At 39.4% G+C, this 16,706-nt stretch overlaps 2 protein-coding genes across 2 annotated transcripts; both read left to right on the top strand.

Moving 5' to 3' along the window:
* The first annotated feature begins 671 nt into the window (after positions 1-671).
* Positions 672-1,291, top strand: rhoh (ras homolog family member H). Its single transcript, XM_085355972.1, has one exon. It carries the CDS (start codon positions 672-674, stop codon positions 1,257-1,259), a length of 588 nt encoding a protein of 195 aa, XP_085212098.1. The 3' UTR covers positions 1,260-1,291.
* A 6,719-nt stretch (positions 1,292-8,010) lies between these two features.
* On the top strand, positions 8,011-14,533 carry chrna9a (cholinergic receptor, nicotinic, alpha 9a). Its single transcript, XM_085355971.1, has 7 exons — positions 8,011-8,056; positions 8,220-8,365; positions 9,748-9,902; positions 10,025-10,205; positions 10,663-11,014; positions 11,334-11,944; positions 14,363-14,533. Exons 1-7 carry the CDS (start codon positions 8,011-8,013, stop codon positions 14,531-14,533), a joined length of 1,662 nt encoding a protein of 553 aa, XP_085212097.1.
* The last annotated feature ends 2,173 nt before the right edge of the window (positions 14,534-16,706 follow it).

Genomic DNA, 16,706 nt, shown 5'->3' with positions numbered 1-16,706 from the left:
TCCTATTTCATATCATCTTCTTTCTGATCCTTTCTCTCATGCAAACATATTGTTTTAAGAGCTGCGCTGCAGGTATCTTACATGTTAGACTGCACGCTGTAGGGGAAGACTTCGTCAGACGTACAGAGAGACGTGCAAATGAAGCTTCAGCTGAACAAACTGTTCTAGGGGCTCTCCGATACCTCTTGTTTTTAAAATGCTGTGTCTTCATCTCTCTTTCCCAGCAAATCTTGGTCTTCAGTGCCGAGATTAGACCTGCCTAACAAAAAGGAGGATCTTCGAGATGGTTAGAGAGAAGGACCAGAACCTGACCAGCTGCTGCGCACATAATGCGGAAGTGAGGCGAGCTGAGATGGCCTGAAGATCTAAGAGGTTATGTGAAGCGTATATATAAATCTGTCTGTTGGAGAAGAGCTGCCTGTACACACTTATTGTCAGTGACAGGAGACACGTTGTAAGTCCCTTCAATAAACTGAATGACCACTGCAGTAGAGCATCTATTAATGAAGCTTACACCAAGCAGGGCTACACAAAACTACCGCCTGGATACGGAAGTACAGCACACAGACTGATCAGTGCTTTTGTCTGCCTTGCGGACTTTGCGTCCCTCTAAACCAAAAAAAAAAAAGTTAGGCCAAGCAACTTAAGAAGGGAAATAATCAGAGGCAATCATGAATGGCTTTTCGGAAATGTCGATTAAGTGCGTCCTAGTCGGGGACAGCGCAGTCGGAAAAACGGCCCTGCTGGTCCGCTTCACCTCAGAGACTTTCCCTGACACCTATAAGCCCACAGTGTTTGACAACACAGGGGTGGAGGTGTACATGGACGGTATCCAGATCAGCCTGGGGCTGTGGGACACGGCCGGCAATGACAGCTTCAAACAGATCCGACCAAGATCATACCAGCAGGCCGATGTTGTCCTCATCTGCTTCTCTGTGGCTAACCCCCACTCTCTCGCCAGTGTCCAGAACAAGTGGATCAATGAGGTTCGACAACACTTGCCCAGGGTACCGGTGCTGGTTGTGGCAACCCAGACAGACTTGAGGGAAATGGGTGGGCACCGGGGCACATGCATCACACCATCCGAGGGTAAACACGTGGCTCAAGATGTTAGAGCTAAAGGCTATTTGGAGTGCTCCTCCTTAGGCAACCGCGGTGTGCAGCAGGTGTTTGAGTACGCTGTGCGGACAGTTGTTAACCAGGCCAAGAAACAGGCCAGAAGACGCATGTTCAGCATGAACCAGTGTAAGGTCTTTTGACCCATTCACCTTGATTTTGTGAGCTCCTGAGCCTTTTATCAGATGATCTTTTTAAACGTATTATTCAAACTCAGTTGGTGTTGTAGGGGTACAAGAACACAAATTAGGATTTCTTTAATAAACTTGTTTTTCACTAACCTCCCCACAAGACCCTAAACTGGATCAGTATTTAAACTGAGATTACACTGACTGAAAACCTAACAGACTCTGATTCATATGTTTGACTTACCCATACATGTCCTCGAGAATTGTGTTTATTCTTGGTCTAAAGGGACAAAGCATTTGTGGCGAAGGACTTTTTTCTTAATTAAAGCTTTTATTCATCAAGGATAACGTCTATAAAAACCCTAGAGACATTTTATTTAAGGGGATGAAGTAAATAACGATATGCTTGTGTTGCTGTTTCTCAGCAGTTATTTAACATACCAAGAAAACGATAATGTACGTGTCAGCTCAAAGAGCCAAATGAGAATATTTTACCACGTTGGGCTGAACGTACTCGTATATATAGTTAAATTTGATTAGATATTACCAGAAAACAAGTGTTAATTAGTCAACAAACAGTTGACAGAAATGCATACATGCTGCGTAATGTTCTCTAGATTAGATTTGCATTTTTACATGTGAGGTCTTTTTAATTAACGACAAAAATCTAAAGATGATCTCGAATTTTTTCTCAGTAAATAAGTTTTTATTTTTATTGAAATCACGCAATGTGTATTAAAACCCCCCAAAAAACCTCTACTCAGAAAATATATATAAAAAGGTCCCCCCCTATTGTGTGTGTGCATGCGTGTATTTTATTTCTGGAACAACTAAGGTTTTAACACACTGACTACAACTTCCACTGATGTGAACATTCAGTGTGTTTGTACAGTTTTACCCATAGCAGAGGGCTGAACAAATGTGCAGCCACTGGGAAGTGTATGTTACTTTGAGTGTCAGATATTCAGTCATTTTTGGTGTAATTGCATTGGATTTAAGTTTATTTGCCTGCCATTAGAAGCCTCACATTATTTGTCATGTAATGTGAATAATTTTCACTTTGATTTCAGCAAATCAACACAAATTTCTACGCAGTGCCACAGAATATGATGGGAACTTTTGTAAACATGTTGTACTTCACTATATGCATATAGTGTATATCGTGTGGCCGGTGTTTTATGTTGCTATGCTGTTTTGCATGTTTTGTGTATCCCTAACAAGTGTTATATGAAATATGGAAGCAATTAAACTCAAAGGAAGTGTGGATCAGAGTGTGTAAAAAACAGTAAGAAGTTTTATATTTTTTCAGCACATTTTGAGAATAGCTGTTTCAAACTATAAAGTGTTTGGTTATTTCTTCAAACTAATGATAAGTATGTTAAAAACACTTTGTTTGAAGAAACCTTTATCAACCAATCAAAAAGACTTGTATATACTGGCTTTCAGTAGAGTGCTGGATCACAAAAAAAACAAAGCCCACCAAGCAGATTTGAAAAAGATCTGAACACCAATGAGCTTCCATATAAGGGCTTTACTTAATGTGTCATGTTCTGCATACAACGCTCGTCTGCAGTCTTTAGACGTCTAAGGTCTCAGACCGTTAATACGCAGCCATCTAATGTATGGGATGAGATGTATGGTTTATATAACTGTAGTAGCTGTATGATATATACTAATGCAGAGTGATGTGCAGAAAAATGTTAATGTTACTGTTGTATGATTAAATAAATTATGAATAATATGCATATTATAAAAACTTTATTCAAGTTATTAGATTTATTTATTTAGCCTAAAACTTGCTCCTGAGGGTTTTGGGACTCGTATCGGTGTAACCTGTTATACGCAGAAGCGGTATGATTAGAAATACCTTCTGGTGTTTATGTAAGGCCTTCACACTGTCAAGTGCGAAGACCAAAAATGTCAGGCTTGTCAAAAAAATTACAAGATTTTGATATTGTATGTATATTGTGTTGTATGTAAAATCAATTAAAATCAACGCACACACAGAAATCTATTTGTCTAAAGCTCCATTTCAAGTCAAAACGTAAGATATAGTCTGTAACAGTAACTCTGCAATAGCAGGCAACAAGAATAATTTTCATTATTTTGATATATGAGTTATTGACACTGTGAACATTTAGATTTTAAATGCCGTCAATACATCATCGCTTGTCCTAAACATGAGGGGTGAGACCCGTACATCAGAGAACGACACATATGGCTGAACAAATTAGTTCGTATGAAACAATTTTATTTCAGTTTAAACCAAACTTTATTGTTTTAGCTAAATGAAAGTCTAAAAAAGGACAACCAGGAAAAGCAAAGCACCAGGGACGAAGCTCAGAGGAGCTCTTCCTCCCCCCTCATGCTGTCTCCCGCTGTTTCTCTACATATCTCTGTCCTATATGGTGTTTAGAGCTGCTGAGGATGAGAGGTACAAATGAAGACTTTTGAAGGATATGGTGAAAAACACCTAACCACATCCCAGCACACACACATATAGTCTGTATATAATATAGACAAAGTTGTGCAAACACACACAACGACTCTCAACACATCTGTCCGCACACTTGAACACACACACACACACGTTTTTTTTGCACACACTGACACTTGTGCTGACAACCATACAGCTCCCTGTAGATAACACACAAGAAGAGCGTGAGCTGAAATTGATGAAACTGCAAGTCCATCAACGATGGTACAATAAGCCAGTTATCCGGGGTACAAATGAACCAGTGAGACTCTATTTGAGAGTTTGATTCATTTACTTTACAAAAAAAAGTTATTAAGTTTTACAGATCAGTTTGTGTGCTAAAGTTGTGTCATATGACATGAGCACGAGAAATTAGACTTCATTCACATAATAAACATTTAACAATATAAATAAAGCCCCATGCCAAAAGTCGTTTGTCAGAATTAAATGTGTTTCTGCTACATCATGTATTTGCTTTTGAAATAAAAATAAATCAAGTGTACAAACTGGTTTTAACTTTCCTTTAATTTTGCTATCTTCTAATCGAAGCCAAATAAGCTTGTTTGTTCTGTCAGGCAAATAATCTTAACATTGATTGTTTACGTTAGCTGACTTACTGGTCCTCAATAGACTTTATAGGAGTGATACACGTGTTGTCATAGAAGCAACGTTTGTAAAGATGTTATAAAATGTATAAATATGATATGATGTGGATGTGTTACTATATCGGTTTGTGTGTTTTGTGTATTCTTGCCAAGTGTTTTCTGAAATGTTTAAGTAATTAAGTGTGAATCAAACGTATAAAAACAACAGTGAGAAGTTGTGTATTTTTTCAGCACATGAAATTGTGTGTTCATTTTCATAGACGTACAAAGGTTACACATATGATTCATAGGTTTGCTGTGCTATTAGGACATAAACAGTTTAGAAAATCTTGAGCCAGTCTCTTTATTTTCCCTCTCTTGTCAAGTTTCCTTCTGATTTTTAGTAGCAAAAGCATAATTTCTACTTTGCTGCTGGTATATTTTTGAAGGGTACTTGTAATCCAAAGATGCTGTCACATGTTCAAATGTATCTGACGATAAATGTAAATGCATGTCGGCAGTTTTATAAGTGACAAATAAGAAATGCTTGACTTTAAGAGTTCAGCGTGTTTGACAGCCTGCTGTGGTCACAGCTTTCATCTCTCATTGTGCTCTCTGCCACAGCTACCACAATACCTTATCCTTGTCTTCTGTGTCGCTGTATGCCTCTGTCTCTCTCTCTGCCTCTGTGACACACACACACACACACACACACACACACACACACACACACACACACACACACACACACACACACACACACACACACACACACTGGTGGTGTACACAACTGTATGCAGCCAAGCCACTTCATAGTCAGAGAGTGGTGGGTGTGCTTCTTTCTCATATGCCTTGGAGGAGAATTCATAAACACAAGTGTCGCTAATAACGTTAATGACAATGAGTACATTTAACTTTGGTTTTATTCCAAAGCTCTTGCACTACTGTTACAGGAAAAACAGCCACTTGTTTCCATTTTTTACAATATTGCACAAAAGAAAGAAAGAAAAAAGCAGCATATCTAATAACTGATTCCAACAGACACGATTTACTAAAAAACAAGAAGAAATAAATGTATTTGTCCTTATTTTGCATTTTTTAAATGACGTAACAATCTGATTTTCAACAATTCCAGTGAAAAATTCAATTAAAGGCCAAAAGTAACAAAGCACCTCTCAGTACTTTCCAGTCTTCTTCCTGTGGTATTCAGGCTGTAGTGGCCTCAGTCAGTATGACAGTAAGTCATCACACATCCCTAAAACTAAATGCAGCTAAAAGCAAATAAACTATCTTAATATTTTAACCTTTGTTTTTCAACGAGACAAAATCACTTCTGGAAAAAAAGGGGGCCTTTCCAGTGCGATAATGTGGCTAACTGATCTGAGCTCTATACCACAGGGCCGAAAAGTAAAGTCACACGGTGGCTACACAAACAATTCTCGCTAGACATTATTAGTTAACTGTTAATTGTTTATATATTTGATGGGATCTGGCAATATAAAATCATTTATTATATTACCAGACAGAATATTTCAGATCAAAGTGCTTTTCTTACTGCAAATGAGCTCAGTTTACCAGAACCTGCTCATTATTGTGGGAGGGCGATAATCAGTTTATACATATTTTCCTCAGTTATGGCCAAACCACTGCTCTTTGAGCTTTCTGTGCCCATGTCTTTGTCTTTATCTCCCCCTTTTCTCTCTTTTGCTCTCATACAAACACACACACACACACACACACACACACACACACACACACACACACACACACACACACACACACACACACACACACACAGCACGTACCGGCAACACACAGTGAACCAAACATTGAAATGAAGATAAGGAATGGTTTAAAAAGCTGACTTTCTCAAACTCTAAGTCTTCTATTTCACACGTTCCTTCCTCACAGACACACACACACACGCATGCACGTACGCATGCACACACAGGAAACACCTGTCCTATACGAGCTCAGTACCACAGAAACTGAGTGACACATTAACACATCACATCACCATGCACACTTCTCTGCAGAATAAGACAGTAACACTGTGTCAATAACATTTCTCACTGACGTTTGATTCCTTAATCCATCTTTCCCATCATCCAGAAGTATTCTTTTACTCCAGGACGCAAGGATCCGTTTTTAACCAGTATTGGACTTAACCGGATGTAACCGGTGCGCTGATGTAAATTAAATAAATACTTTGAAACGTGAGCTTCTGTTTTTGCTATTATATAAATAATGTTTATCTTGTGTGTGCACAAATTAGCATAAAGTTCAAATGAAATGATTTGTGTTGATTTCCAAAGTTAAGTTTATATGTATTTCAGAATAAACAGATGAGTGCTTCTGCATTCTGTAGCTAGAGAGAGTTCTGAAACCTGTCCTAATTTTCTGCATTACTGAACAAGCGCTGAAGTTTTAGACTTTTGTGAATAAAGCTGATTGGCATTTCTTGTTCTCTTTAAGATCTGCCCTGCTTCACGTTTACATAACCTACAGCTCTGCCAACTTTAGCATCTTTACGCTGTGCGATAAATGAAAGTTAGCTTCACGTTTCATTTCCTTAGACAATAATCACTTTTTAAGCATCTTTTTACTGATGCGGAGGCTTTTGTTTTCTGTTTCATAGATGCAGACTGTAAGATTTTACAGTTTTTCTGTTTTGTTTTTACATTTTCTTCCAATGAATATGCTCGTTTAATACCTTTCTTTCCCTTTTTTCTTACTGTATTGTTGTATTTCTGAATACATGATCATAATTTCACTTTTTGGACTATGTTTTAAATAAACTCGGTTCGTATTTTGTATTTATATATTGTATAAGTACACAAAACAAGAAGATCTGAGAACAGAATCAGTTAGTCAGATTCAAGCAAACATGGAAGCAGTACTTTAGCATAAGTGTTAAAGATGCCAGGACTGCTGGGTGGTATGACAGAGATCTATTAGGTGTAGATTCCTCAACAGCTGAAGATGAAATCTGCTCTCAGTGGCTGATCTGTTGCCATGTTATTAAATTCCTGTTTACAGATTTAGACCCGGATCTGTGTAAAATTCATTGTCATGTGAAATGTTTGACTCGTTTCACATCCTCAGTGTTCCTGTTAAATGACATGAACATGGGCAAGAAAGTGTCACTGAGATGCACTGAATGTGTGTGACTGACATTTGTCATTAGCTGTGTAACACAGTAGGGTTCAGCGTGTGTGTGTGTGTGTGTGTGTGTGTGTGTGTGTGTGTGTGTGTGTGTATGTGTGTGTGCATGAGTGTGTGTGTCATACAGCTGGTTGTGGTCATGTACAGAAGTGGATGGGGCTGCAGGCATCGCATTTCACCCAGTGCATGTGTGCTATGTGATACTGCACCTGTACCTGTGTTTGAGTGTTTGTGTGGTTGTGTGTGCATGCATGTGTGATTGTGTGTGCGTGTATGTGTGTGTGATAGCTCCAGGTCCTGTTCCAGTAGCGATTACACACAGAGAGAGACAGTGACAGAGACGAACTGCGACTAACAACTAGCGAAGCATTGAGAGCTTCTGACAGGATGTAAGATTTCGAGAATTTTCTGTGGTCTCGGCTGGCTCGGCTTCAGCGAGGGAGAATGGAGATCAGAATCGAGTGACGCTGGATTAGGACACAAGCTGTCCCAGCGACTGCTTTGCTGAATAATTGATCCTTGGGCCTGTGACCGGTTAAGAATGAGGAAGGCATTGCTGATGGTTTGGATCGGCCTTTTGGTGCGAGGTCAGTTCTCATTTTGATGCCGTAGCTGTCACTAACTGTTGCACCGCTGAGGCGGGAGTTTGCTTTAATAAGCCAAGTTAGATTTGTTACTCTTCATCATCTGTAGTTTCCTTCTCTCTGTTTAGTGCAGCCTTCCATTCTCTTTCTGTGTGTTGCTCCTCAGTGTCCCATTGTGCTCAGGGTCATTATGCCCATAAACTTCTAAACGACCTGATGGAGAACTACTCCAATGCTCTGAGACCTGTAGAGGACACAGACAAAGCCCTCAATGTCTCCCTGCAGATCACTCTGTCACAGATCAAAGATATGGTGAGTAGAGAGGAACGTTTGTGGTCGCCCCCTTTTGTTACTTAAACTTTTCAATACGAGTCTGGGACGCGTATGTCCAAATCCAAGCCATCATTTCTTTAAAAGCCTGCAGGGGAATATATAATGTGGAAAAAAATTAAGGTATTTTGTAGTTTTTTTTAAATTTAATTACATTTATCAATAGCTAGGTGTATTTGTTCCCTTTTCAAACTGTGAGATGACTGCTATATTAGAAGAAACATTGTGTGGATTTGACCACTGCTTGGCCACACCGGTTCAACATTTTAACAGTGACATGCACAGTTTTTGCAATAAAATCCAGAGTGGCATTATGCCGAGGTTGCACTTTAACCCTTTAAAGCATGGACAATGAAACCATTGCAGACAATTCCAATAAAAAATTAAATATATGAGTTTTAATTTGTGTCATATTTTCTACATCTGGCTTTTCCCCCTCAAATGTATTGCTTAAAGATGTATTATGCAATTTATTTTGGATTTTCAGAGGAGTAAAAAATCCCACTGATGATGCAAAAGTCCTAAAAACCCAGAAAAAAATCCATATATTTAATATGCTTCAGTAGGTGTTAAGGGTTAAGATGGTGTGTAATAAAAAACAAATAATGCGGTATTATGTGGTAACATTTTACATCGATCTGATGACAATCTGAGCTGTAAAGATAAGAAATTTAAGAAGCAGCTGACAGTCACATTTTCCTGTAACATGTTTCAGATGATTTATTGTACAGTGGTAATAACTCACATACACTCAGCCTCCACTTTATTAGGCATGCCTGCGCAGACTAATGCAATTAAAAACACTCACCCGCTCCATCTTTTTGACACTCAGTCGTGTATGTTTTAGTGCTGAGGTTGCTCTGCGGTTGTCATAATGAAGATAAGCAATGTTGCAACTGAATAAAGATATAATCATATTTATGCTAATTTGAAGAAATTGCGATTTCCAAATGCCAAGCACCCACCAAACCCCATGGTTCCCACACTTAGTCCCCTTTATACCAGCCTGCTGTGTTAGACCCTCACTGGCTGTTATGAAACTCCACGCCTCCAGTTTGAAACTCAAGCATTCAGTAACAAATTTACATTTCTAAAAGCACTAGCTGGGAAACCCAGATCATTTAACCTTTGTAGGCCTCTTCTCAGATCTGACAAAGAGGCTGTTTTCACAGAGCTTCTTTACTCCCAGTGGTCACATCTTCAGAGCTACAGATAAAGATGGGTTTCAGCATACAGCCTTTCAGTGTACTGTGAGGATCACACTCAGGATAATGTAATATAAAGTAGGAGTCTTCAAGTGTACTCCGTTTGTGGGAGCCATAAATCGAGGCACTGTCACTGTGTCTATGTTCGTGTGTGTTTAGGATGAGAGGAATCAGGTGTTAACCACATACCTGTGGATCAGGCAGGTCTGGCATGATGCCTACCTGAAGTGGGACAAGGAGGAATATGATGACCTTGAAATGATCAACATCCCCAGTGACCTGGTTTGGAAGCCCGACATTGTCCTCTATAACAAGTCAGTAACAAACAAAGACAGAAGAACAGAAAGAAGATGAGGAATCATATTTTTATAGTTAATCAAATGGAAAAGGTGCATCTGATCGAGCTCACGCATTCCTTCTGTTTTTGTCCACGTAGAGCAGATGAGGAGTCGTCAGGCCCATCCAACACTAACGTGAAGCTGCGTTACAACGGAGAGATCATCTGGGACTCTCCGGCCATCACAAAGAGCTCTTGTGTGGTGGACGTCTCCTACTTCCCCTTTGACTGGCAGCAGTGCAATCTCACATTTGGCTCCTGGACCTACAATGGAAACCAGGTGTGTCTGCACACAGGGAGCATGTAGAGCAAGAAGGAGACAGATATATGGCTGACAAACACATAGCGTCTTAAATATTTATCAGTATGTTCTCACTGCTGAACTCAGTGATAGAAAGTATGGAAACACTCATGGACACTACTGAGTGAACAGATGAACACAAGCAAAATGTGCTAAAGTAGATGTTTAAGGAGCTTATTTCTCCATACAGTTGTGGTAGAAGTTTAAATACACTCATTGTGGTAATTTTGAGCTTTTCTTTGAACTGTTGTTTTCCAGGGTGGAATGATTTTCTAATTTGCAACACTGGGTTTAAGTTATTGTGGTGGGTGTTGTTTTTGTGTGATTTAAATGTTCATTTTCTTGGTTTTAACATGATTTCATCATCGTAGTTCTACTTGTTTGTACATGTTTCACTAACATCTTTTCATCGTGCTTTTGTATGGACTCCACACAGGTGGACATCAGTTTGGGCATGGACAGCGGGGACCTGTCTGACTTTGTGGAGAATGTGGAGTGGGAGTGTCACGGCATGCCAGCGGTTAGAAACGTCATGATGTATGGCTGCTGTTCCGATCCTTACACTGAAATCACCTACACCCTGCTCCTGAAGAGGCGCTCCTCCTTCTACATCTTCAACTTGCTCCTCCCCTGCTTACTCATCTCCTTCCTGGCTCCGCTGGGCTTCTACCTTCCAGCCGACTCGGGGGAGAAAGTTTCCTTGGGGGTGACGGTTCTGCTGGCGCTCACTGTGTTCCAGTTGTTGGTGGCTGAGAGCATGCCTCCTGCAGAAAGCATGCCCTACATAGGTCTGATTTATTTATGGAAGTATGGAAACTGTAGAAAGTCATAATAAAAACAGGCATAATAAAAATGCATAAAAATTCATTCAAAAATATAAAGCACAAGGTCAAAATTTTGACAGATTTTACACATAAATCGGGGCCCCACTGGTTACTTAGTCTTGTGGTTATATATTAAAATTTTGCATGGTATCTCAAGATAAATAAACCAGTATTACCTACTTTTAAGCTACCCATACACTTGACCCTATGTATTTATTATTTTTACAGACTTTTTAATAGACTCTATTTATAAATCTGTAATTTCTTCTATCTTCCTTTTTAGGGAAGTACTACATTGCCACCATGACTATGATCACAGCCTCCACTTCTCTCACCATCTTCATCATGAACATTCATTTCTGCGGTGCTGAAGCCAAACCAGTCCCTTACTGGGCTAAGGTGCTCATCATTGACTACATGTCAAAAATCTTCTTTGTCTATGAAGTCGGGGAGAACTGCACCACGCCAGAAAGCGAGAGGACCCCGCTCTACCCAGAGGAACCAATGGGTGATAAGAGCTGCTACCATGACGACCGCTTCCATGATGGCTTCTACTATACTGACAGTGATCCAAACAAATACAGCAATGGGAATGGTGTACATCATCACAAAAACCATCACAAAAGACAAGCAAATGGCAACACCAACAGCAGGCATCACCATTACAACAACCATAACAACCACGCTTCCAGGCTGGAGAGGGGTGACGCAAAGCATGAGCCCACTCAGCGTTACCACCACATCAGGAGGGATGAACTAGATTACCAGGCTCCTCGGCATCCACTGCACCTCCAACACCTGAATGGGGGGTTTAAGGAGCAGATCCTCTATTCCTCAGAGAAGATTCAAGTCCCTGCCTGTCCCTGCTGCTGCCCCTCTATCCAACATAAACAGGTGACACTTCATGCTGTTTCATCCTTTACTACTTTTAAATGCAACTAATATTAATTTAGAAGCGATATGTAGGACTTTTATATGTTTAATATTTTTTATTGCCAGTGTGTGAGTGGTAAAATGACATCTTCTCCATGTCTTTGGGTTGCCCCTTACAGCCTGTGAACTTGGTGAATGGGGAAGGAGTTATTTTCATTTTAATGATCCCTCCCTCAGTGTCTCTCTTCTGCCCCTTTGCCATTACGGAACAATAGCTGGCAAGGAACAAGGAACTGTACAAACCACAAAACAGTTTGTTTCATCACAGCATAAACTCTAAAAGAAACTCCAGATAAGGACAGAAACCAATGAGTAATCAATTAATGAGGATTTTTCTTTAAAAATGTTAGCGAGGACACAAACTAAGATTAGTGAGCTAGCTGCTATGTTGGCAAGTCAGAAATCCATTTGTGTTGGCCAGGGGTTAAACTGTGATTTGTCAGATAGGGGAAACCCTAATATCTGGTTTAGTTGTGCAACCTCGGAAAACCACCTAGAAATAGACACACAAAACTTTAGAAGCTTATTTCTGCCACTGGAAGGAAAATGCCAGGAAGATTTAGATCAAAGTCAAAATTTTTTAGATATTATCCAGAAGTTTGGGGTTAAATACCTGGAAATTTCAAGCTACTTCTGAATGATCTATAAAAGCTTGTATTGTGAGTTCCAGTAGATTGGTTTTCTTTGCATATAGACCATTAACACTCTGTTCCTGCTGATCTGAAGCTTACTGATCTTTTGGGATTTAACTGAACTGAACAATATGTAAGCTGATCAGCTTAAATATAAATTGATGTCTTGATGTAACCGTACACTGACAATGAACGCCACAGACTACCCTGCACCAGTCCAACATATTGCATCACTGTAAACTTCACCACAGTACTGCAAACTAACCAGTTTATCCAGTATTAATCTGTACTAAACTTCCCAGTATTTTCATGGATGAAGCATTGAGCCAATATCTCATTTTTAAAAAATCATGCGTGATTTAGAAACACAGTGCTGAGAAAGAAAAAAATATGTTGAGGGTGTAAGTGGGAGTTGGATATTATTTTCTTTATATTAAGCAAGCATCTTATGGTATCAGGAGGAAGCAGCACCTGACTACAGCATTAGGGAACCGGTTTCTAGTCCAAATTCTTAAAATTGTTAGCATGTCTACCTATCGATCCCGTTGTTGGTTCTTGCACTCGTACTACAATCAACTGATTTCAGTTTGCATTTCAGAGGAGGAAAATAGCGACAGTCTAGAGCGTAGATATGGACATTTATTTTATTATTATTGCACAAAAGGACAAAATAAATGGTAAAGTGGAAAACTGCATCCAGGACAGAAACAAACACATCATGCTGCTAACACAACTTTGGGTTTTTGAAAGCATCTGCCAAGAGGGCATGCTAACGTTAAGCTAGTCAAGAATCCAGAGTGAAATCTGAGTGAATGCTGACTGCAGCAGCAAGACCCTGAACTTCAACTGGTATAAAGCAGATGAGCAGTTAGGCTGCATCCTGGGAAATGCTGGAACATCATAACCGGATAGTTTCAGTCCACTTTAACACTTGGAATTGTTGCTAACACTGGCTAACATGAGGCAGAAGAAAACCAAATAGGACAACCTCAAGAGAAAAAGCCAACCCCAAGCTTTCTTCTTGCTAATGTTAGGTAATTTTAGCCTGCCTAACTATCGAATGTAGTGCGAGTAAGCTAATTTATTCAGACCCTCAGGGCTGCCATGGCTGGTAATCTGGATCGTTTTAAATGGCTTAATCAGTAAATTAATTTATCAGCAAAGTTATAAATAGCTTGCAAACCTTTTTTTATGCACATGAACACCAAAATGCTTCATCAGCCAACGTAAGCCATGGTGCATCTTAAGTGTTGAGTCCGACTGTGTGTTTATCCAAGAATAAATAAAAGCAATGGTACAAAGCAAGAAACTGTTTCCCACAGAAAAGGGGGGAAAATGAGGAAGATTATAAGGAGGAGACACTGGACTCACCTGACAGCACTGATAGTAGTAAAACTTCCAGGGAAAAATCTTTTTAAAAACCTTATTTGGGGGAAAGCCAGCAATTTGTAAAAGTGTTTTTGTTAGACTTCCCTGGTGATGTATTCTCATGCCCTGGTGTCCTTTGAAATTAAATTAAATTTAGACGATGTTTCAAACTAAGTGTGTTAAAGCATAAAGGAACTACAGCAAATGCAACACTGCAACATAACAGCGCTGAACGGTCTGGTATGAACCTCTTGCTGTCATGTAAATTCTAGAAACTTATAGACTGCAGTTTGTCTAATGGCCACAAGTGTCATTAGCAGCAATGGCTTTCTGGATGTTATATAAATAACCTTTAAGTGTCCATCTGTCCTTTCTTCAGGTGGTTAAGAACATCGAGTACATTGCAAACTGTTTCCGTGAGCAGAGAGCCACGTGCATCAAGGTAGCAGAGTGGAAGAAAGTTGCCAAGGTGATGGATCGGTTTTTTATGTGGATCTTTTTCGTCATGGTCTTCCTCATGAGCATTCTCATCATTGCCAAGGCGTCTTGATAGCTTCTTCTACTTTTCATCGACACTAAACCTCCAGTCTTGTTACACCTCTGTTCGACTTTAATGCAACGTGAGACAAATGAAGACTATTTTGTCCGCAAGAAAACCGTGTTTCATGTCAGTATTGTGTGTGTGTGTGTGTGTGTGTGTGTGTGTGTGTGTGTGTGTGTGTGTGTGTGTGTGTGTGTGTGTGTGTGTTTGTGTGCGTGTATGTAAGTGTTTGTCTGGGGTTTTTGTTTTGTTTCGACGTAAAGAAGACGAGGTCACTGCACACAAATCATCCATTTAACCACACGTGTGCACGGAAAGCCTCTCGGTTAGTTTATGTAAGATCTGTTTGCATGTGTCACAGAGCAGTGGAGCAGTAAGACAATCCAGGCCTTGCCTTGAACATGCATGGACTCTATTATTGATGAGCTAACAGCCAAACATCCAGCTATAGGCATTACATTTCTTGCCTTACGTTTTAAGCAACCAGAGGATGCTATTTTCCAGAGTTGGCTACGATGTGGGAGGGAGCACCAAGAGGAAAACCTGAAATACTTTTGAAACAGTGTAAATGTCGATGACACAGCCTATGAATCACATCTATCCTTATAGACACTATCACTGGTAGATCGTGTGAGTTAATGCTGTTAAAGCCACATGAAACTGACATTGGTTTACAAGTTCTCCATACTTGAAGAGAAAAGGTGAACATTTACCTCACAAAGACTTTTAACACACTATCTGACCTTAGTGATACTTTTTCACAATAAAGGGTGATGCACTCTACCTTATTGCTAATTTACACTTTGCTCAATGGCACAATTAAAAATAAACCTTTGATATTGTGTTATTAAAAATGATTGTTGCTCAGTTTGTGGTGGTTTAAATCTTATTTGGTGTGTTTGTGAATTCTGTCCCCTTCTTATTGTCCTGTTTTTGTTTTTGTTTTTTTTTTTTATATAAAATGCAGCTTATAAACTTAACATTGTATCTTATCCATATCACAGACACTCATTTTCCCTCACCTGTTTTTTTTTGATGATTAGCAGTTTGTTTGGACTGTAGAGGGCAGGCAACTGAATGAACCTGGTTTATTTTATTTAAATGTTTCAATTCAGAAAAGAGCCTCTGGAGGGCAGATTAGGTCAAATTAGAGACGATTCAGTTACTGACTGAATGAATTAATGAATGAACTTGCATAACCAAATGTCCCATAGATACTTTAACAGTACAAGAGGTAAAAACAGAGGATAGAATCATAAATTAATGTATTAGCACTTTTTCTATAAGTCAGTACTCATTAAAATCAGGTAGACAAGCATATAAAACACACACACACACACACACACACACACACACACACACACACACACACACACACACACACACACACACACACACACACACACACACACACAGCATGATCCAACACGACTGGTTTGGCAGTGGGTGAAGGTCTGGGAGGGAAATCCTTGAAATCTTATACAGATTTTCACATTTTTGGCCAACAGTCAGAGGTTGGGCTCGTTCAGTGGGCCTCTGGTTCCTTCTGGAGGACAATGATCATCCTCATGTGGCCAGAGTGTGTAGACAGTTCCTGGATGGCAAAAGCATTAATGCAACTGACTGGCTCTCATGTTCCTAAATAAAAAACACAAAACAACAACAACAAAAAAGTACATTGTTCTTTAAATCTTTTTCGAATTGGAAGGAAATATTAGTAATAGAAAGTAATAAAGTTTATTGCAGGCTTAAATTGAAGTTCATTATTATTTATCTTCCCATTTTCAGACACCAAATAAATTCCTTCATAGCTGACTAAATGATTTTCTTTCTGCAGTATTTTTTAAAAAATTACATCAATAATAAAAAAAACAATCAATTGTTGCTTAATCTTTAAAAAAAAGTCTACTGTCCTCCTTGTCATTGCTGTCACAAAGACATCGCTGTCAGGCTGTTATGAGAAGAACTAATCTTTGCTTCCATCTAGTGGAGTTTGGAAAAAGAAATACTGAGTTAGCCTACAGTTAGCAGCGTGCTATGAAAGCAACACGAAGGACAACATTTAGCTGATAATTTCCTCTCGCCAAGAGATGCAACACAAAGTTATTGCAAAGACTTTTAGACATTCTTGTGCAGATGTGTCTGCTTCTGTTTCTTTGGATTGTTTGACCTCAACAAGGAC

Source organism: Diplotaxodon limnothrissa, linkage group LG6 (genome assembly GCF_057381915.1).
Source record: "Diplotaxodon limnothrissa isolate DT_005_m linkage group LG6, D_limnothrissa_male_GT1.1, whole genome shotgun sequence".
Lineage (NCBI taxonomy): Eukaryota > Metazoa > Chordata > Actinopteri > Cichliformes > Cichlidae > Diplotaxodon > Diplotaxodon limnothrissa.
This window is presented reverse-complemented; position numbering and strand designations above follow the sequence as displayed.